At 40.6% G+C, this 23,769-nt stretch overlaps 1 protein-coding gene across 1 annotated transcript in view; it reads left to right on the top strand.

Annotated features, from left to right (window-relative positions):
• Positions 1 to 11,673, top strand: part of FGB (fibrinogen beta chain) — a 28,351-nt gene extending 16,678 nt beyond the window's left edge. The window contains exons 2-9 of the mRNA XM_056562400.1: positions 3,744 to 3,764; positions 4,679 to 4,879; positions 5,907 to 6,090; positions 7,621 to 7,848; positions 8,044 to 8,157; positions 9,504 to 9,626; positions 10,332 to 10,617; positions 11,001 to 11,673. Of these exons, the coding sequence (XP_056418375.1) occupies positions 3,744 to 3,764; positions 4,679 to 4,879; positions 5,907 to 6,090; positions 7,621 to 7,848; positions 8,044 to 8,157; positions 9,504 to 9,626; positions 10,332 to 10,617; positions 11,001 to 11,229 (1,386 nt within the window). The 3' untranslated portion in view covers positions 11,230 to 11,673. The remainder of the gene's footprint in view (positions 1 to 3,743; positions 3,765 to 4,678; positions 4,880 to 5,906; positions 6,091 to 7,620; positions 7,849 to 8,043; positions 8,158 to 9,503; positions 9,627 to 10,331; positions 10,618 to 11,000) is intronic.
• The last annotated feature ends 12,096 nt before the right edge of the window (positions 11,674 to 23,769 follow it).

Here is a 23,769-nt window from a genome sequence, read left to right as displayed (position 1 = left end):
ATAATTGACAAATTAACATTATATTTTATTGTTGCCGATGTTACTGTGAAACGCTGTAAAATCTGCAGTTGCGGATTTGTAACGCATTTATAATCCACAGTAAAAATCCACAGCTGCAGATCTGCATGATCTGGTGTGAATTTGGTGATGTGATCTACACTATGGAGGTTTTTTATCAAAGGATTTATGTGTGTTTTTTCACGTAACTTTGGCGCAGTGTATTTTTGCGCCAAAGTTTGGCGCATCTTCTCCACTGTCATTTTTACAACTTTCTCAAAATCACATGGTCCTGTGTGTGATTTCAACTTTAGTCAGTAATTCATCATTTGCGCCAATCGATCTTTGGCACAATTTTGGCCCAAATCCCGTTTTTTTTTTTGCGCAAATCACCGCCAAGAAATTTTGCACTTGGAGAACACACAGCAATGTCAGAAATTGTAAAGGCGTCAAAATACATTTAAAAGGGCTGCTCAATACTATCCTGCGACATAGTTGTCTCTGAGGAACCTTCACCCTCCATTGAGCCAGCATTGGATATGGCCACACAGGTTCAGGAAAGGTAAGCACTAAAGCAGTGGTCTGCAACCTGCGGACCTCCAGATGTTGCAAAACTACAACTCCCAGCATGCCCGGACAGCCAACGGCTGTCCGGGCATGCTGGGAATTGTAGTTTTGCAACATCTGGAGGTCCGCAGGTTGAAGACCACTGCACTAAAGTAACAAAAAAAAAAACTACCCAAGTTGAAAATAAAATCCATTTCACATGATATATACATATAAACCCCACAAAAGAAAATAACTATCACTTGCTGATATACTGCAGGAGGGGCTCCGAAATGGCTGCTCTACAGGGTAAAATACGCGTCCTCTGTGGGGGTAAGTTCTGTGTAAAAGGCGCTGTGAACAGCTGATTTCAACATTTGAGCCAAAATTACTAACAACTTGCACCAAATGATAAATTTTGTGCATGTCCACGAAAACCAAAGTGAAAAAAAAAAGGGTAAAAAGAAACTGTCAACAGGCAAAATTGATAAATACCCCCCTATGAGTACACGTTGACTACTACATAGTAGTTTTGTACGTTATAGAATTCCAACTTATATATGTATATAAGTATATGTATCAGCATAGTACAGAGAACAGAGGCGGAAGCAGAAATGTGTGTATATAGTGTAGTGGCCGTGCCGAGTTACCATAACTAAGCTCCCATTGAAGTTAATGTAAGGCCACTACTACACGATGTACAGAATTGGCTGCTTCTGATTCTGTTGTCTGTATATGCAGATGACACAGCTCTGGTAAACATCTGATTGAAGAAGGTGCTGGGTGTTGGATCGCCCTAACACACAGATCAGATATAGATGACCTATCCTGAGAAAAGTCCAATAATAAAAAAAGAGTCCCAACAACTCCATTAATTAAGCCACCAATTCAGGACCTGTGAAGAGCGAGTTTCTTCAGCTACAGACTGATGTATGTTTTCTCTTGTGCAGTTGTACCTCTATCCTTCTTTGATCCCTTTTGTCCTCTTCTTTCAAGACATTAGTGTTTTTTTTGTTTTTTTTTAAATCATTGGGTTTTATAGCGATCAAATGCGTTGAGAAAACTTACAGTGGTACGTTCCTGCTCAGTGCTTGGAAAAAACTGTTCTGAACGCTGGAGCCGGCGCCGGGAGCTCATGATGTCATAGCCCTGCCCCTCATGATGTCACACCCCAGCCCCCTAAATGCAAGTCTATGGGAGGGGGTGTGACAGCCGTCACACCCCCTCCCATAGACTTGCATCGAGGGGGCGGGGCTATGACATCATGAGCTCCCGGCGCCATCTCCAGCGTCTGAAACAGTTTGCTCCAAACACTGAGCAGTGGAGTACCCCTTTAATTTCACAAAACAAGGCATCGTGAAAGTCATGACAGGTTCCCTTTAAATGTTTGCCTGAATATCACACTTCAATCAGTAGATTATCAAATTTTTTTATGCAATTTTCTAAATTGCATGTTCATTATAGCTGGCCAAAAATATATATATATATATATATATCTCTCTCTCTCTCTCTCTCTCTCTCTCTCTCTTTCATATTTTACTATAAATATCTACATGAAAAAATAAATAAAGATAACCAACATGACATGTTAAACAGAAATCACCCGTCAATCAAACACATCGATTAAACACATCAGTCATTGCGGTCAGAGTTTTTGTTTAAAGTCCCATGTAAGTCAATGGGAAATGTATGTTCCAGCATAGCTTCCAAATGGCTGCAGATATTTTGATGAAACTTAGAACACATTACTTTTATGTCAAATAAAAATATATGATAGTTAAATTAACCCTAACCTAGCTCCTTATGTGAAAGATGGGGTTTTTGTCTTTAGTCCCATGCAAGTATATAGTACTTCCAGTACCTTACTCCACAAGCTCAACTCTGCATTTCCTGGTGAGTGTGTCAGTCCAGCCGCACCCCTCCCACATGCCACACCCCTCCCGAATGCCACACCCCATCTCGAAAAGACACAACCACCATTTAAGCCACCATTTAACCCCTTTTATTTTCTACCCTTTTTGTGCATTGGTCTGGCTTGCAAGTCATTCCCATTTCCACAAAGCCATGCGTCCTATTTTCAGCCTACAATCTCTTCATCACAACTTAGCCCCACCTGAGGATGGGATATGAGGACAGGATATGAGGTTGGGATACAAGGATGGGATATGAGGATGGGATGTGAGGTCAGGATATAAGGATGGGATATGAGGTCGGTCTATGAGGTGGGGATATGAGGTCTGCATACGAGGTCTGGATAGATATGAGGTCGGGATATGAGGACAGGATATAAGGTCCAGATATGAGGTCGGGATAGGAGGATAGCATATGAGGTCGGGATATAAGGATGGGAAATGAGGACAGGATACAAGGCAAGTACTTCCTCCTATGATGCTTTTCCTCCTCCACAAGGTTATGGAAGGAAAAACCAGGCAACGCCGGGGACTCAGCTAGTGCTATGAAAAAATAAACTTTAGAATGATCACTATTACATCTATAATATCAATTCAAGACACAGTCAGATGAAATGTATGATGAAAATAATCTCTAAACTCATTAGGACCATGAAGGTCATGTTCTATGGTTGTTGACCACTATGGGCATGTGCATTTACCAACCTAATGATTTCAGAACTCCCTTTTTGGCCTATTGTATTTCATTGATGCCAAATGATCAAGTGTTTACAAAATAGTTTGTATTTAAAGGATACTGCAGTGTTTACCTATTAATAAGTGGATCACGTATTGCTTTTCTGGTATAAATGAGAAGACTATGAAGTTTGTCTATCTTGCAAAATACTGTATAAGTGTAGGTGTTTTTGCAATCTTTTGACTCCAGTAAGTCCGCCCACACATCCAAGCTCATAATTCCCATAAGTGATAGGATTGGTTACTTATTAACACTACTGCAATCTGTGTTCAATAGTGATCCTATAAGAGCACAGTCAAGGGTCATACGTCATTACCTGAAGGCCATATAAAGAGAAGCTTACCTCCAGAGAGGCTATCACAGCTAAGCATGGCTAAGTTATTGAGGGTGGTGGTGTTACTAGTCCTCTGCACCACAGCAGTGTGGTGCGCCAGTGATTATGATGAAGAAGAAGGGGTAATTGCAGATTTCAGACTAGTAATGTCTTAGCTGGTTTCATGTACATATCCACAGATTTGTCATCATTTTAACTATTCTTTTCCTATCATTTGCAGGAAGATACAGCAGTGGCAAAGGTAAGAATGCATTTCCATTACAACACAGTTATATCATATCTTACCATTTATTACATACAACATGCATATTTTTGTTTAAACAAACATATCTATACAATGTATGCAGACCTGTAAGCTATTGAAAACTGGGTGGTGCACATCATTTTTTTATATATTTTTTTTAATATATATTTTTTTACCCATTCAAGTCTATGTAGAATACATGCTACCAAGCACTTGAGCCACATAATTCAATGTAATAGTATAAATATAGTCAGATGTTATGGTTGACTGAGCAGTGCAACATGTTATATACCTCCTAGAAGGAGAAGGTCTGTGTTGGAATATTGTATATAGGGGGAAATTTATTAAAACTTGTGCAGAGGAAAAGAAGACCAGTTACCCACACAGACCAATCAGATCAATTGTTTTATTTTTTTATTCTTTAAAAAGGCCTCTGAAGTATCAAAGAAATGATCTGATTTGTTGCTATGGGCAACAGGTGAACTTTTCCTCTGCATAGACTTTGATAAATCTCTCCAATAGTATGTAGAAACACAATGCCGTTTTTGGCTGGTGTTATTCACAGACACATGTGTATCCATGCAATTGGTGAAAAAATAATAATGTAGGTGAGACTTCACACATATACATATAAGTAATAAAAATGTATTGGTACTTCTGCACCAAAGCTTCACATACATATAAAGGTTAACATGTAGTTATACAAAGTATAGTATAACATTCACCCAGCTATGTTTCTCTTTTGTAGTGAAGAGTACTAATATTAGTACACTGATATTGGGGTTTTAGATATGGGCAAGATTCTTCATCAGATCTGTAACCAATATTCTCTCTTACCAATCACTGTACCTATTCAATGTATTTGCATTGAGTTAACAAACTATATACTGATTATATACATGTTATTTCAGACCTCAGAAACGGTTGATGCAAGAGGACACAGGCCACTCTCTCCAGGACAGAGACTAGCTCCAACCAGGAGACCTCCTCCACCACCAGTTGGTGGAAGTACCTACAGAGGGCGTCCAACAAAAGCTCCAGTCACAGGAAAGAAGAAAGAAGCCGAAGTGTATCCTGACAAGGGAGGATGTAAACATCTACAGGAAGAGTTGGTAAGAACATCTTGTAATTTTTCTGTAGAGGATTTTTAGAACATGATGCATGCAAGTCTATTTTAGACTGAAATGCATTGAAAAATGCATTGGTGCTGAATTTATCAAGTGCGACTTTTGTGCGACAAGTCACATCTGCCCAAAATACACTGAAATGAAAGACCATGTTGGAGCAGGTCTAAATGCAGTTTAAGCTGTAGACCCTGAAGTCTGAGCACAGAATTTATCAAGGGCTGTGAGACCTTTGATAAATTAGGAGCACAATAGACAGGAGACTATCACATACGCTGGTCTATAAGCATACCCAGAATAGACTAGATTAGTAAATCTCCCCCATGGACTATAAAAACTGAATGATTTGTCCAAGAGTTAAAAAAAAAAAAAAAAAAATATGGCTATTCCCTTCCTAAATCCATACCACACTTGTCTATAGGAAGTGTCTGGTATTACAGCTTAGCTAGCTTCAATGATAGAATTGGGGCTGAGCTGCAGTACCCCACACAACCTATGAGTAGTTGGGGTGCTGTTTTTGAAGAAATGCTGCCATGTTTTTCTAATCTTGGATAATTTGTTGTTAACAAAGATTACAAAATAACATAGCTGCTTTCTTCCAAAAACAATGCCACTCGTCCTTAGTTTGTGCGTGGTATTGCAACTCAGTTCTAATGAAGTGGGTGGATCTAAGTTATAAATACCACATTAACCTGAAAACAAATGTGGAGCTGTTTTTGGAAGAAAGCTGCTATTTTTGAAGGTATGGAGAAGTAAAAAAATTGCAGGCACGTTCACTATGGGATCTGAGGAAAGTTTAAGAACTTATGTAGATTTAAGAACGTTTCTTTTGTGTATACTGCTGTATTTTTTGTTACTAGGTTGGATTGATGAGGAAACATCTGACCAAGGATAGTGACGTACTTTTCTGATGGTGAAATGCCGCAACCTTAATCTCGGTTTTTGTCATTTTCAAAGTAGATTTTTAGTCTATTTTATTTTCATACATAACCTTTCACGTCTTGCATTTTTCCAGGGAGTGTTATGTCCCACTGGTTGTGAATTGCGTACTGGTCTTCTAAAACAAGAGAGGAATGTCAAAAACTCTGTGTCTCTCATTCGTCCCTCGCTGGAGTCACTGTCTCATTCATCAACCAATATATACAAGTATGCCTCTCTCCTAGGAGACAAAGTCAAAGAACGGCAGGAACTTAACAAAGGTAGGCTTTTATATCTGAATAAATGGTTAATGTGATAGTAAATCTATGTACCAGTAATAATTGTCGTATCATTACTACAGTTAAATGTGTGTTGTTTTTTTTTTTATATTATGGTAATATGGATGTTCAACTTCTTTACTGTAGTAACATCTTATGAAAAACGTATAACTACCTAGGATAGTACAGATATAATTGTACAGATATGGAATTGTGTAAAATAATACACAAAGGCTGTAAAATAGTTATAGAAAGCAGAAGTATTTTTTTTATCTAATGTGTTCTCTTAAATTCTAAAGAAAAGCATCTGTCCGACCACACATTGGATAAAAAAAAAAACAGCAGTAATTCCAATGTTTGAATTACATCTATTTTTTTATACAATGTGTTTGTACTGACAGACGCTTTTTCACAAACTTTACTAGATGATATTATTGGCTATTGTTTGTTCATTTATACTGTGTGAATAGGGGATAGTGATTTCCCAAACCAACCTTTCCATCATTGCAAATTTTATTTCCTTTCTACAGGTACATTTTTTGTCAACAATTTTTTAATTCTTATAATAGTAAATGGCTATTGTTAAAGCACATTCGCTCAATGTCCTGACAGGTGGGTGGGTGCAGCCGAGATCCCGGTAGTCCCCAGCAGCGGGAGCCCTGCGATCTGGCATCTTATCCCTATCCTTTCTATAAGGGATAAGATGTCTAGGAGTGGAGTACCCTTTTAACATATGACTTATATACATTCCCCTTATGAGGCCTACAAGTAAAGTGTATGTGCAGCATAAATACAGACCGGAAAAAGAACTACAAGAAATTCATTGGCTGATAAGTAAACAAGTGGCCCAATTAGCCATTTCCCCTCTCCAGTGTCATGTGACTTGTTAGTGTTACTTTCACACTCTCTCTTATACAGGTCCCTGGAAGTTCAACATAGCACCTCATGACAAAGAACTCTTTGGAGACTGGGCCGCAGGGCAATATTCTAACATGTAATGACCCCAAACACACCTTCAAGACAACCAGTGCCTTGCTATAGAAGCTGAGGGTAGAGATAATGGACTGGCCAAGCATGGCTCCAGACCTAAACCCTATCTAGCATCTGTAGGGCATCCTAAAACAGAAGGTGGGGGAGCGCAAGGTCTATAACTTCCACTGGCTCCATGATGTTATCATGGCGGAGTGGAAGATGTGCCGAGGGCAGAAGTCGAGCACTGATAAGCGGAACAGATTCTACTTTTCCTGCTCCCCAGATAAACCTTTTTTAGCTGATTTAAAGAAAATCTGTTTCTCTAAATTTTTGATGATATTTTTGCATTATTTTGAGTTACTCTTTAAAATAGTAGCATATATCAAATCAATATGTAGAACCTTTTTTGAGTACTTGGTACCTTTGTATAAATATTCTTCAATCTTGGTATAGCTTTTCTTTTTGCCCCTGTGATAATTTACCAAAGTTGCAGATGTGCTACTGAAGTCAATGCTTTTGTAAAGCAGTACACTGTGTAAATGTGAAATATTTTCTTTCCAGGAAATGAGAATGTTATTAATGAATACAATGTAGACCTGGAAGAACAGTACAATTATATCAAGGAGAATGTAGATACCAATATTCCATCTAACATCCGCATCCTCCGCCAAGTCCTAGAGAATCTAAGATCCAAAATCCAGAAACTAGAAGCCACAATTTCCTCCCAGGTGGAGAACTGCAGAACTCCTTGTACTACAACTTGCAACATTCCAGTGGTATCTGGCAAAGGTACTGTCTACTGCTTCTCACATTTGTATCCAGCTGTTGAAACAATACAAGATTTAGGATGAGCAAAAGAACGTCCTGTAGCTCAGTTGCTCTAATATTTTGATAACTTTACAGAGTCTACATGCATATTACACATTTTTGATCTATATTCTTGCTGTTCACCGGCAAATTATTGTTTTTAATGTATAATTACAGAGTGTGAAGAAGTCTTTAGGAAAGGTGGTGAGACATCAGAGATGTATCTCATACAGCCAGATGGATTCTTCAGACCATACAAAGTTTATTGTGATATGACCACACAAGATGGCGGTAAGGATGCCAGTAATAAATTTACTTCTGTAACTGGTGGAGAGCCATAATCTACAACCTCTCTGTTTTTTCAATATAAGGGTTTTCTTTGCATTAAAGTGTCCTGAAACTTAAAAAAAAACTTTTGACATGTCACTTAGATATGTCAAAAGTTTTGATTAGTTGGGGTCAGACCTCCATGATTGTTAGATAGAGATGGGAGAAGCATTCGCTCACTCATTGGCTCACTGCCTTTTCTGTCTAGCTAAAAGTGATGGGTTTCATTGTAAGCCTATGGAGCCCATCTCCTGCTGTGATGGAGATCGCAGTTAGCCAGGCAGTGGAGCGCTCAGCTGCATTCTTCTCCTGGCTCTATCTAATGATCAGTACGGGTCTGAACACCCAGTCCCCAACTGCTCAAAGCTTTTGACATGTTAATGTAACATTTCAAAAGTTGTTGTTTTTTTTAAGTGCATTTGGTTAGGGAATATACTGATTGATAAACACTTGATAAGCAGTGACAGTTTAGGTGCCAATACACATTATAAAACAAAGAGATCCCCAAGCAACTGGATGTAAAATCAGCTCACCTGTCTGTAGGGTTCTGGGCCTGAAAATAAGTCCACAAATGCATGGAGAAAAGCTCTGGCTGTTCCACAGGTGATTTATTAAGAAGTAAAATGTAAATATCCAGCATATGGTGCCAAACAAATAGTCACTTTATTTCTTTATTTTAAAACATGTGGTGTAACAAAGTCATAAAACATGCACACAACTGATTCCAGGGATACACATTAGGCAAACATTGGCCTGAATCAGTGATTCAATGGGACTAGATGTAAGGAACAGCCTTCCCACTCTATTCCTATGACAGATGTTGATGTAAAGAAGAATCATCCAGTTCCTACTATACAATTGAAAGTGGGTCTTGGCCAAACATTAATTTGTTCAAAGTGGAGAAACGAGGGTTAAGTCACTGGCAGAATCTTCTGGTGGTAGTTTTTTTCACTGAGAACAATAGGGTCAGACGGTTGAACTTGAACATGCCCAATCCTTCTAACTCTGACATCATCTGTTGGCAGAGCGTCTCGAAGGTAACACATTAGATGACCAGTCCTGACTAAGTCGTCAGATTCAGGTGACTTCTTTCTAATGTGTTTGTGGACCTTAAGAATTCAAATGATCCTTTGTTCTCATGAGAGATAAGTAGAAGGTATTTGGCATTGGCTTTTGTCTATTCCCAAATTGACAACACATGCACAGAGGCTGTTTCAGTTATATTAGATACATTGACAATAGTCTCACTCAAGTTATACAATGCGATGCAATGACATTTTGTTATGAAAATAACAAAATATTTTTTTTAGGATGGACATTGATCCAGAACAGACAAGATGGCAGTGTTAACTTTGGAAGACCATGGGATGGCTATAAAAATGGATTCGGAAATATTGCTTTTAGTGGAGACAAAAAAGTCTGTGATACACCAGGTACATATTAGTTACCTTCCTACTGTGGACTATGATCACTGGTTAAAATACAGTAAAATTCTAATTACATTCTTTCATATGGAGAATAAATCTTTGGCCACTATTAATTTTATGGATTAGAAAATGTTCCTTCCCAGTATAGTCAAGAGTCCCTCAGACGAGACCCCTCTTTTTTAGACTGTGTCATATATGTCTTTAGCTTGGTCCTTTAAAGCAGCAGAAATGCAGTATAAGGTAAATATATATTAGGCTTTGTTCACCGCTGCATTCTGTCAAAAGTCCCAAACAAAATATTGCAGCATACAGTGCTATATATTGTCCAGTTTCTTGACAGAAACCCAACAGACTTTATGAAAGTCGAGGATTTCCATTGGGTATTGTTGGTGCATAGCATTGAAGAGATCCAGTACTGACATTATTTTAATTGTTATGTTTCTATGAAAGAGCTAAATAATGAAAACGGGTGACCGTAGCGTTCAACCTTACATAGTAGAATATTTTATATATGTCAACTTTACATATTTTTCCTTGTTTACAGCACCATATAAATAACACATACTGTCCTAACAGACAGTCTTTATTCTGCTAAGGGTCCTCCATATATGGAAAACTTATACATTTAGTTGTAGGAAACAGTATTAAAATACTTTGTAAAGTTCCATGCAATTTTTGTAATGAAACATAACAATGTCTGACTTTCTACAGGTGAATACTGGCTGGGCAATGAGAGAATTAGCCAGCTTACTAACCTTGGGCCCACCGAAGCTTTGATTGAAATGGAAGACTGGGATGGCAACAAAGTTTCAGCCAAGTACACTAGTTTCACCGTGCAGAATGAAGCAAATAAATATCAGCTCTCTGTCAGTGGCTATCAGGGTAATGCTGGAAATGCTCTCTTGGAAGGCGCTTCAGAACTGAGGGGAGAAAACAGAACCATGACAATACATAATGGCATGTTTTTCAGTACACACGACAGAGATAATGATGGCTGGTATGTATAGAACCTACTCTGCATTTTCCTACCCACAGTATTCATCTGTTCTGTGAGCTATAGCCTAATATTAATTCCTCAAAAATTTCTGCCATGGCTAATAACTTAAAATAGTCACATTCCTTTTTTCACTTAAACCCCTTAAATGTTAATTCAGATTGCAAATTATGTCTTTTCAATGTGGGCTGCCCCAGGGGGTCACAGGAAAACGGTCCACAGATCCGCAAAACAGTGTGTGCTCTCTGCAAATTCCAATATTGTTGTTTTTATATATATATATATATATATATATATATATATATATATATATATATATATATATATATATAAAATTTATGATGTTCATGATTTCAGACCTATTGATTGTAATGTTTTATTTCTAGGTTGCACTCAGATCCAAACAAACAGTGCGCCAAAGAAGATGGTGGTGGTTGGTGGTATAACAGATGCCACTCTGCTAATCCAAATGGCAGATATTACTGGGGAGGACATTACACATATGATATGGCAAAACATGGCACAGATGATGGTGTTGTATGGATGAACTGGAAAAGATCCTGGTATTCAATGAAGAGGATGAGCATAAAAATCCGCCCATACTTCACCAGTTAAAAACATGCCATTTGGTGCCTGAAACAACAAGACAGCAACATGTAAGATGCAAAAAGATTTCATCAAAAACATGGAACACTTTAAGTCCCGTCCTATCAAGATGTTATTCTATACATTGTTCTAGAATTACCTGTTGGAAAGACAATTAAGTATATGTGGAATGTGTGAGGCAAAACGTCCTACACTTAGGGCCTTCAATCCATACATTTGCCCACAGTAGAAACCATAAGCAAGACATTTGTTAACATTTCACAACATGGTGCAATCTCACACTGCTCGGTGCAGTTATATAAGAATTATAGTGATGTCACAAGGGAAATAATTTGCCAAAGTTTTCTTATTAATGACTAAATATTTGATTTTCACGGCAACTCTAAGTGCAAGAGCACAATGATCATATAAAGGACGAGGTCATTCAGTGAAACATGTGATGGTGATGTCACTTCAAAGCTGTGTGACAATAAAGATATTAAAATAAAAGTTGAAGTGACTGATTTCTTAAACTGTTTGTTTTTCGAGGAACTGTCTGTAGTTATGAACAAAAAACATTGTATTTCTATCCAAAATATAAAATGTAACAGCTCAGTTGGAGCAAGAACCCGATGTTTAATTATTACATTTACATACAATTTTAGCAATATATATATATATATATATATATATATATATATATATATATATACCTTTTTTTGTCTTTTTGTTTTGTTTTTTTATGGCAGTGAGCATTTTTGCAAAAGTCTCAACACTAAAGCCACAGCTGTATTAGTTGCCACTTTTCAATTAGGTTGACTGAGACTCGAAATAAAACTATTACCTGTTATTGATGGTTGAACATGTTTATACAATAGTTTAATCTATTGTTCTCCAGTTTCTGAGAAGCTGATTTAAAGTGGACACCAGTATGACTGCGCATCATGATGTCTATTCTTAAAATAAAACAGGCACCTAAATATATCAGGAACAACTAAAAATACAACTGACAAAAAGGAACCAGACAACAATACATAAGCATTCTGGGATATCATTTTTAAAGGGGCTGTAGACAATACCTTTTTATTATAAGGGTATCTGGATGTTAAGCTGATCACAGTATGATTGGGGGTTCAAGCCCCAAGACATATGTTTTGGTAAAGCAAATACAATGAATATATACTGTGCATGCTTCTTATATAATACCACTATACCAGGAGCAATATTACCACCATACAATGATAACAATTTTCCACAAATTACTGCTTACACATTGTATAAAGCCAGGTCTTCTAGCTCTGTTTACTTGTTCAGCCAGATACCGTTGCTCTGCTGAACAGCTGATCAATGGGGTGTCAGGTGTTGGCTCCCCACCAATTAGATATTGAGGGCTTATCCTTAGAATAGGACATCAATCACTATGTTCCCTTTAACTATTACTTCCATATTGTTACCTAGCATAACATACTAAACAAGACTAATATTACCAATAGTACCACTATATATAAGGCCACATAATACTTCCACTTTATGATTGTCATACTTACCACTCAGTGAATGAATAATATTACCAAACTGTTACTGAATAAAATTCACTATATGAAGACCAGTATAACCCCCATATAGTGACCATATAATGGTAGACACCAGTACAACATTCAGTCCGAGTCAACATTCAGTCCAAGGTTCAGGAGCCAGGAGGGCATGGCAGGGTCCAAATCAGCAGCCAGAAAGAGTAAACAACAAACTAAGCAGAAGGTCAGGCTAATAGCAGGTCAGTTTAGATACAAGCATGCAACTGTGGTGTTCAAATAGCCCAAACTGGTAAATCATGGGACACCAGGGCTGAGTGTGACTGGCCTGGCACTTCTGCTCTGTAGCAACAGGGAGAGCCACACAGTGGCACAGATGAGGGGGAGTCACGGGTGCTGCCCCTGTTGCAGTATGTTGCTCCTGAAGTATATTACAGTACCCAGGGGCGGACTGCCCGGCGGGGTAAAAGGCCCGCCGCCATTGCTACTAGGGATCCAGGACACTTGTCCTGGATCCCCAGGCAGGCGAGCACTGCTTTCAGCTGTATGAGCGGCTCACGCGCATACAGCAGAAAGCCTCCTCTCTGTTTCAGCCGCATCTGCTGCTTACACTGAGAAGAGACCTGACCTCCGCCCCACGCAGCAAGCAGTACAGGCGCCGATGACGTCACTCATCTGCCCCTGCACTGTGGAGGCTTAAGAACATGGCCGGCCAAAGAAGACCTGAGGAGATTGTTGCATTGGACAGGTGAGTTTATGTTTTTGTTTTGTTTCATTCTTTTTTTGTATTAACTATGGAGTGAGAGTTGTAGTCCACAATATCACATACAAATGTATTTGGACTGCACCTGTATATCGATAATTAAAGGGGTACTCTGCCCCTAGACATCTTATCCCCTATCCAAAGAATAGGGGATATGATGTATAATCACAGAGGTCCCACCACTGGGACGGCCGCCACGCCCCCTCCCATAGACTTGCATTGAGGGGGCAGGTTGTGACGTCACAAGCCGAAGTTTGCTCCGTGCACTAGATGACAGAGGGTGCTGCAGGAGAGATCGCAGAGGTTCCCAGCGGTGGGACCCCCGCGATCAGACATCCCCTATCCTTTGGATAGGGGATAAGATGTCTAGGGGTGGAGTACCCCTTTAAAATCAATATTTAAAGTTACAGAAAGCCCAATAAAGCCCTAGCCTAAATGGGAACTGCTTTTGAAACCTGTGGACTCAAGAATCATCAAGAATTGACCTATCCAAAACCAAGGACCTTTCTTCAGAACCATAGCCCTTTCAGTGAACAAGGTATTGCAGAGATCCTCGTAACCCCTGTGAATCCAAAATCTTGGAAACCTCAACTGGAGTTGGAGGTTTGGGGTTAAGAGGAATATGATTTTTAAGTTGAGATTTATGGAAGACATTATGGAGATTTATCATTGCTTTTAGAGCATTTTTTTGTCTATGTTTTGGCGCAGTTCAGGCGCAAGCAGCATATTTAGCTACTTTTATGCGTCTTTTGATATAGACTGTTTGACTCTTTTTGCCTACCCGTAGAACTTTTTCTTTTTGACCATGCAGTGGTCACGTATTTATCGTTTGCCATTTTTGACAAAAGTTGCTATTTTGTGTGCAAAGGTACTTTTTTAGGCACAAAGAATCACTATCTTTCGCAATTCAACCTTTAACCTCTTGTGGACGACAGCCTCCCACTCGGCTTCTATGACACACGCTCAGGAGCTGAGCGCGGGTCATAGCTGGGTGGTCTTGGTGGCTCTCTAATGCCAGACATCACCGATCAAGGTAATGCCCAGCTTTAACCCCTTAGACACCGTAATCAAATTTGATTTTAGCGTCTAAAATGCAAGTAAAAATGTCCCGGCAGCTCTGTGAAAGTAAGTAAAAACACCTAACCTGCCAAATTCAGGACCCGGGAAAGTGTCTACTTCCCTCCCTCACAAGCATCTAGAAAAAGTGTATGTGGTAGAGCTTTTCCCACCACAGCAGAGCTGACCAAAATTCATCATCCTGCTGCACCTTCTTGATAAATAAGATACGCGCTAGTCAAACCCACCACCCAAATAAATGTGGGAAAATAGCTCTACCGTAGACATTCTTTAATAAATCTGGGCCTATGTATTTTGAAGGAAATGGGTAACTTTGCACAAAACAAAACCGAGTAAATAATTTCAGCTATGACATATGACATGTCTGTCTGATGGGGAAAAGAAAACTGGGAGCTGCTTGTGCTTGTTGTCAGATCAAACAATCATCTGTATGCAGCCTGTTAACCATCTGTGAGTGCCCTTGTGTAACCAATTCTCCCAAAAAATTCTAAGGCTTCGCTCATTAACAGAGAAAAAAAATCCTACAGGTAAGGTTTTATCTGCTAGAATCCTGGAAAATAACTGACATCAAACAAACACAAAGGACCCCATTCAAAGTCAATGGGGCCTGTCAGGATGTTGTCACACACTCAGTCCAGGTCCATTATCAACATCTGTAATGAAGCTCCATTCATAACCCTGATGTGAACAAAGCCTTACAGTTCAATAATGTGCCTCTTATCAACAATGTCTTCAAGTGCTTAGTAGAGACATATTTAGCAGTCAACAATCTCAAAACAATAGTTCTTGCTTTGGAGGTGATCGCATTAAAAACTACTGAGGAAGGAGGCCAGTTGGATAATACATTCTGAAGCTTTGGGAATTTGAGACTGCCCCTTTAAGAGCTCCTGGCACTTGTGGTGTGTCGGTTGTTTCATCTCCCAGCTCTAGCAGGAGAGGCATTCAAGCTGCCTCTCAGAGTTGTGTATATATATCCATGATAGTCCCTCTTATGCGCAGGCCCATCGCTACAGGACAGGCAAATCAAGCAATTGTTCTGCCGGGCCGTCTTCCTGCCCCTATCCTGATTCAGCAGCTCGCCCTGTTGGCCGGCCGGGCCAGCAGTGCGAGAGCCTGGAGCAGGACGGCGGATCCAGGAGGGGGGGCCTCCAGTCCTATAGCATGGTGGAGCGGCAGCTGTCCCGCTCCACTATTTTCCCTTGTGAAAATGAAAAATTTAGGGTGACACCAGCATTTTAGTGAAAAAAATAATTTTTGTTTTCATTTTCCCATCCAACTTTAATGAACATTCGTCAAACACCTGTGAGGTGTTAAGGCTCACTATACCCCTAGTTACGTTCCGTGAGGGGTGTCGTTTCCAAAATGGGGTCACATGTGGGTATTTATTTTTTGGGGTTTATGTCAGAACCGCTGTAAAATCATCCACCCCTGTGCAAATCACCAATTTAGGTCTTAAATGTACATGGTGCGCTCTCACTCCTGAGCCTTGTTGTGCGTCCGCAGAACATTTTACGCCCACATATGGGGTATTTCCGTACTCAGGAGAAATTGCGTTACAGATTTTGGGGGTCTTTTTTTCCTTTTACCTTTCGTGAAAATAAAAAGTAAAGGACAACACCAGCATGTTAGTGTAAACCCCAACTTTTCTTTTTCATAAGGGGTAAAAGGAAAAAAAGCCCCCAAAATTAGTAGTGCAATTTCTCCCGAGTACAGAAATACCCCATATGTGGCACTAAACTGTTTCCTTGAAATACGAAGTGAGAGAGCGCCATGCGCATTTGAGGACTAAATTAGGGATTGCACAGGGGTGGACATAGGGGTATTCTACGCCAGTGATTCCCAAACAGGGTGCCTCCAGCTGTTGCTAAACTCCCAGCAAGCCTGGACAGTCAGTGGCTGTCCGGAAATGCTGTGAGTTGTTGTTTTGCAACAGCTGGAGGCTCTGTTTTGGAAACACTGCCGTACAATACGTTTTTTATTTTTATTGGGGGGACAGTGTAAGGGGGTGTATATGTAGTGTTTTACCCTTTATTATGTGTCAGTGTAGTGTTTTTAGGGTACGTTCACACGAGCGCAGGTTTACAGTGAATTTACCGCTAGGAGTTTGCGCTGCGGCGAAAAATTTGCAGCAGCTCATACTTGAAGTAGTAAACTTACTGTAAACCCGCCAGTGTGAATGTACCATGTACGTTCACATGGGGGGGCAAACCTCCAGCTGTTTCAAAACTACAACTCCCAGCATGTACTGACAGACCGTGCATGCTGGGAGTTGTACTTTTGCAACAGCTGGAGGCACACTGGTTGGAAAACCTTCAGTTAGGTTCTGTTACCTAACTCAGTATTTTACAACCAGTGTGCCTCCAGCTGTTGCATAACTTCAACTCCCAGCATGTACTGATCGCCGAAAGGCATGCTGGGAGATGTAGTTATGCAACAGCTGGAGGTACACAACTACAACTCCCAGCATGCAGAGACAGCTGTTTGCTGTTTAGGCATGCTGGGAGTTGCAGTTTTGCAACATCTGGAGAGCTATAGTTTAGAGACCACTGCACAGTGGTCTCCAAACTGTGGACCTCCAGATGTTGCAAAACTACAACTCCCAGCATGCCCAGACAGCTAACTGTTAGGTAGGTAGTTAGCTAGCTAGGTATGTAGGTAGGTAATTAGGCATCCAGGTATGTAGATAAGTAGTCAGGTATATAGTTAGGTAGCCAGGTATGTAGGTGGTTAGGTAGTTACGTAGGTAGATATGTAGGTAGGTAGTTATGTAGCCAGGTAGTAAGGTAGCCAGGTATGTAGTTAGGTAGCCAGGAATGTAGGTGGTTAGGTAGTTATGTAGCTAGATATGTAAGTAGGTAGTTATGTAGCCAGGCAGTTAGGTAGCCAGGTATGTAGGCAAGCAGTTAGGCAGACAGGTATGTAGGCCAGGTATGAAGGTAGTTAGGTAACCAGATATGTAGGTAGGTAGTTAGGCAACAAGGCATGTGGGCCAGGTTGGGCAGCCAGGTATGTGGGCAATGTCAGTCAGCCAGGTATGTGGGCCAGGTTAGCCACCCATGTATGTGGGCCAGGTTAGCCTGTCAGGTATGTGAAGGCAGCCAGGAATGTGGCTCCCTGCCAAGTTAAAATAAAAAACAAAACAAAAAGACATACCCACCTGTCCCACACAGCAATCTCCTCAGTGACTCACACAGAGAGGAGGCTTTCTGCTGTATGTGTGTGAGCTGAAAGCAGTTCTAGCCATCCAGGAGAACCAGGACAAGTGTCCCTTGGCCCTTCACCCCACCAGGCCCTCAGACAACATCCCTGGCCATAGTTTTATTATAGGTTCTATGATAAAGAATTTGTATGAATCCTTCAGAAAAAAAAGATGTATACCTCTGTATGAAATCATAGGGCATATGAAGATATATTGCATGGCCCTATAGGGTCATATATCATTGGAAAATATTTTGTGCTGGCACTACAAGCACTGCTTTGCAGACTCTTCCTTTTGGCCCTTGTATATAGAAGCCATGATTCTATAATCCTGTACATGTCAATTAGAATGACACTTACTGGATACCACATCATGTTATTGACTCCACAGGGCAGACTACTATGTACTACATAGAAAACATTTTAGTTGGAAAGCTGCATGGGCCACAAGATTTTGGCAATGCTTAGTCAAGTTTCAGCATAGAATGTGCTGAGATGAACCGTTGTCTTATCTCACATTATGTTAACATTTTGGCAGTTCCCCTTTGACATTTAAACAGCTTATTTGCTGAAACAAAATCAATAAATACCTGAACTTTGGATCACAACTTTTTGTTAGGTTTTCAAAGTTCCTGTTTGTATTTATGTACAACGATGGGCACAAAGCCACGTTTAATTTGCTGTGATATTCAACCATTGAAACCACTAAGGTGTAAGGAATATAGTTTAAACCACAATGTTATTAACCCTTAACATCTACTAGCAGGAAAGGGCAAGGCAATATGTCCTCAGCATCATTGTATTAGTATTGACAGCACTGTATAATATGCAATAGTCTACAATGATCCACTATGACTGATTGACATGTGTCACTTATTTGACATATCCACTCCAAAGTAGAAAAAAGTTTGAATGGAATGTATTGCCTAGATTTTTATTACCGCTTAAAGCCAGATACTAAGACATGTTCTTTTTTTAAATATATTTATATTTTCCAATTGTAATGTTATTGTAATTTCATTTCTAGCAATAGCATTTAGAGATTATCTTTACAGCAAACCCGTGGACACAGGCAACAATAGACTGGAGCTATCCCATTGACATGAATGAGAAAGGTTACTGGACATTCTCTGTAATCCTTGCAGAGGCCATTGTATTGCACTGGGAGGCTGAGAAATTTTGGGGCCTCTTTCACAGCTCAAAGCCTCAGTATAGCCCCAAGTCCACCCCCCCCAGGGCCCCTACACTATCTTACCTATTATCTATGAAAAATATATTTAAAACCACAGGACAAGAATAACAAGACCATAGCTCTACACATACTCTGCAAACCGTATAAGTGGTTACAGTGCAGTTACTTCAACTGACTCACAAGAGGCATCTCTTTGGAGTCATTCTCTTTCCTTTCCTTCTTTGTTTTGCTCAGACTGCCATGAAGTCTTCTTCTAACCATGATTCATCACCACCGAATCTGCAAGACAACTAACACATTAGGCTCCACACTTTTTTTTTAGCACATTCCCCACCTGTTCCCATCCTCTATTAGGTAATGCCGCCAGTAGGTAAATAGTGATGCCCCAAGTAGCTAGCAGGCAATGCCCCCTGGTAGGTTGCAGGTAATGCCGCCATTAGGTACTGCGACTAGTAAGTAGGTAGTATCTTGGCTGATGGGATCCCCATGGTCGTGCTACAGGTGATCTAATCAACCATTAGCACTTTTGCTTTGCTTTAGATGCTGTTATCAGTATTGATTGTGGCATCTGAGGGGTGATTGCTAATGTAAACCATTTCCATCAGGTCCCTGGCTAATAGAAACTAGGACCTGCCTTGCATGAAGCCAGTGCAGCTCCTGTGCTCATTTTATGTAAAGGACATAAATGTACATTCTGGGGTGATAAAGGGGTACTCCGCTGCTCAGCATTTGGAACAAGCTGTTCCATACGCTGGAGCCAACTCCGGGAGCTTGTGATGTCGTAGCCTCGCCCATCATGACTTCACACCCCGCCCCCTCAATGCAAGTATATGGGATGGGGCTTGGCTCCAACATTCGGAACCATTTGCTCCAAACGCTGAGCAGCGGAGTACCCCTTTACGTACCAGATCACCAAGGCGTACATATATATTCTATGTCCTTAAGGGGTTAAACAATGTTGCATGGACTGGATGATAGGAAACAAATTAATAGGGGTAACTGATTCACACCAGGCACAGTCACTCCTCAATCTTGTGGCTTACTCAGTGCTCTTCTTGGGCGCTGCACTCTGGCTTAGATGTAAGGGACGCATGTCAGGCACGTCAACAACGCCCCCTGCTGCTCCACACAGGGACCAGATGAGATCTGAGTGACATGCGACCAATTAACTGTCCACTCTCCGGCGCCCGTTCACCTACCCCAATAGCAGTGCCACTGCTAAGGACGCCTTTGCTGTGTCGACACCCAGGCCAATCAGGCGGTTTGGACCACGAGCAATTACATCTGGTCTTGGCATCCATGCCCTTCTCAGGTGGATACCAATACTCAGCCAGTCTGTTATTCTTTGCCCGTCTTTGAGTTCTTTCTGTACTATTTTTTGTACGTCTTGTTGCGTGATCTATTCTGTGACCCTTGGCTAAGTGACCTGACTATTCTTCTATTTTCTGTATTTGTACTGCAAGCTTTCTAGGTTTGGATTTGGCACATCTGGTTACTCTTTACTGCTTTTCTGTTTATCCATTGTGGGTTTTTTGTGCTATGCCTGTTAACTCATTATGTCCTGACCTGCTTTCCTGACTCCTGTACAGTGTTGTTTCTTGTATTAATCTTTACTACGCCATGCAATGTAGTAAAGTTGGTTCTGTCACTGTGGTTAGGGCCATCCTATTAAGGAGGTGGGCACCCCAAAATTCACTGTATATTCTTTACCTTTCATAATTTGTTTATCTGTAGGCTCTATACGCTAGAACATTAAAGTAAATGCATTATGAATGCTATACATAAAACTAAATTGTATTAAGTTGTAGTTGAGATCTAGTTCAAATTTTTAGTTTGTTTGTTTCACTAACAAAATATTGATTTTAAAGTCACTTTTGGCAGACACAGTGTCCACTGAGAACATCGAACTCCAATGTAAACAGGAGTTAAGTCTTTGCTCAAAGTGAACAAAAAGAAACAAAATGTTCGGGTTTAGCAAATGAGTCACTGTTCACATATTAAAAGGACTAAAGGTTATTTATCAGAATTCTATCATCTAAAATGTTTAAGGCCCCAAACACATCACATTCTGAGTGCTGTACTCTGGTCTCTTTAGCGCTCCCATAGAAATGAATGGATCGCATACCGTCTACCAAGCGCGCTCCTCACTGACAGATGGGTTCTGTTCTAGAGATAGCAGGGAGTCCCATTGGTCTGATTCCTTGCGATCAGCTATTTATCCCCTATCCTGTGGATAGGGGATAAGTTATGGCTGGAGTTCTCCTTTAGTTAGAAAGTATTGTGATGTAATGGCTCCACCTTGTGTGACGTCACACAGGGGCGGAGTCGTGATGTCCCAATACTCCGGCCCCGTGATCGGCAGTCATCAGATGGTAACGGGGTGCTGCGTGAAAGATCACGGGGATCCCCTCCTTTGGATAGGGGATAAGATGTCTTAGCGCCGGAGTACCCTTTAAGGGAGGCAACATCTGGCCCAGCACTAGGGTTGCCACCGGGTTATCAGGTGCTGGTATGTTTGCTTTGTCAAATTACTTCCATGTGGATTGGATATTTTTCTATTTTCTTGGGATTTGTGCTTGTGGCCAACAGCCAGAGACATGCATATTCAGATATGAGGGGAGCCAGACATGGGCTAGGAGATCATGCATGGTGATGCAACAACATTTTGTGATGCATGGATGTTAAGAGCCCATATGGAGGAGATAAAGTGCTATGTAGAGGAGTGTGTTAAGTCATAAGAGGTCCAGGGCCTGACTACTATGTGACTGCGCAACTGCCTAATAAACTAAGCAAGCTTGTTCCTCTGTGAGTTGGAAAAGGAGGGATAGAAAGACTGTGCTGTGGAGATTGTGACCCACAGATCATTGATTATGATGATGAGGCCTGTGTGGAACAAAAGAGGAGATCACTGCTAAGAAGTAAGAGAATCCTTAGTGGTCTGGGGCTGATAGCATTTAGCCATATAAAGGATAAGTGTATGGTTGTGGGCATAGTTATCCCAGTTTGGGGACCAGTGGCATTTGAGCAGTAAAGTACCAAACGCAGGGTGTGCTTTTGATGATTCATTCAGGGCTGTGATACATACCAGTTCTGTGATGATAAGACAAGGGCTTTAGTGGAAGACTTGTCAAGAAGATTGTCTTAAGTGTCTTAAGTGATAGGATATGGCATTTCCATATTTCCTACAGCACACAGGATATAGGCTGTCAATCAAATGTAGAAGAAAGAGGCAAGCAGCGATAGGATATGACAAATCTGGGCACTTGTGCCCCACCCAGTGGGCACTTGTTGCTCCTCTGAACAAAGGAAAAAATGCAGATTGCTCATCTCACAAGCAGAAGGTTATAAATCTAAAGCTATTCCTGTAGAGGGGGTATGATTAGTTACACCATGTGAAACCATAGGACAGATTCTCTTTAAAGTTAAAATATACACTTACAGAACACACATTTTTAAAATAATAAACACAAAACACCTAATTTTGCACAATTTTATTTTTTTATCAAACGAACACAAAAGAACACAAAAGAGTACATAGTGATAGCAGTACAATATTAGATAACAAAAGGAAGGAAAGGTAGACTAATAAGTTAAATAACATCGTTATCACACGTGTTCCTATCATAAAGACATGTCAGAAGTGGTGATCGGTGTGGGGTACTGAGACCGACACCAATCGCCAGGGGTAGAAGAGATTGACTGAGCACTGTGTCCCACTGTTTCCCCAGCAGTCTATGGATCCAGTGAAAGTCTGAAATTTTCTGCAAATCCATAGACTAGTCAATCCGCTTTTACGAGCACAGCTGAGCGGAAACATAAAGGCATGGCAGGCTCGGTCCAGGGCTTCTGCCCCTTCGCTTTAACAATTGGTGTTGGTCTTTTCACCCTGAACTCCGCCTATGAGAGATTCTGACATGTTGCTATGACATCGCCAAAAATCTAGGTAAGCAACATACTATAACACTGAGTTACGTAGGTATTCTATCTATGACAGGATTCCTTTATACTGGTTACTGTTGTATGTAATCTTATAATGACAATAATGCCTGGATGTACTTATCAAGATCTGTGAGCCACCCATGGTTAGGACAATACACAGTAATATGCATTTTTAAATAATAATCAAGTTAGTAAAACAACGAGTAAAATATATTGCATAAAGGAGTGGGCTGAGATAATGCATTAGTCACCTCCTCATACATCTTCCAGTTTTAGCCTATATTGATCTCCACTTCCAAACGTCTCCAACTGTTTCATCTCCATTAGCGGCCAGAGTTCTTTGAAGCTGGTGGCATTCTTTTTTACTTGTAGGGTTACAATCCCTATGTTGCGCAGGGTCTTGGTGTCATCTATTTTAAAATCTCTTATTGTGTTCAAATCGTTCTTCCAGGAGCTGTAATTCTCATGGCTGGTCATAAAAACCTGAACATTTTCACATGATCCTTTGCAGGCACGAAGCTTTATGTCAATATCAACCTAAAGAACAGTCCGATCAATGAAGCATGCAATAATACAAAACTAAAGAGCAATTGCTGGTAAAAGATTACAGGGAGAATTCATCATTGGTTTTACCCAGTTTTTTTGGTGTTAAAGGGGTACTCCGCCCCTAGACATCTTATCCCCTATCTAAAGGATAGGGGATAAGATGTCAGATTGCCGCAGTGCCGCTGCTGGGGACCCCGGGGATCGCTGCTGCAGCACCCCATTATCATTACAGCACAGAACGAGTTCGCTCTGCACGTAATGACGCGCAATACAGGGGCCGGAGCATCGTTACATCACGGCCCCGCCCCTCGTGACATCACAGC

The sequence above is a fragment of the Hyla sarda genome, chromosome 1 (assembly GCF_029499605.1).
Source record: "Hyla sarda isolate aHylSar1 chromosome 1, aHylSar1.hap1, whole genome shotgun sequence".
Lineage (NCBI taxonomy): Eukaryota > Metazoa > Chordata > Amphibia > Anura > Hylidae > Hyla > Hyla sarda.
This window is presented reverse-complemented; position numbering and strand designations above follow the sequence as displayed.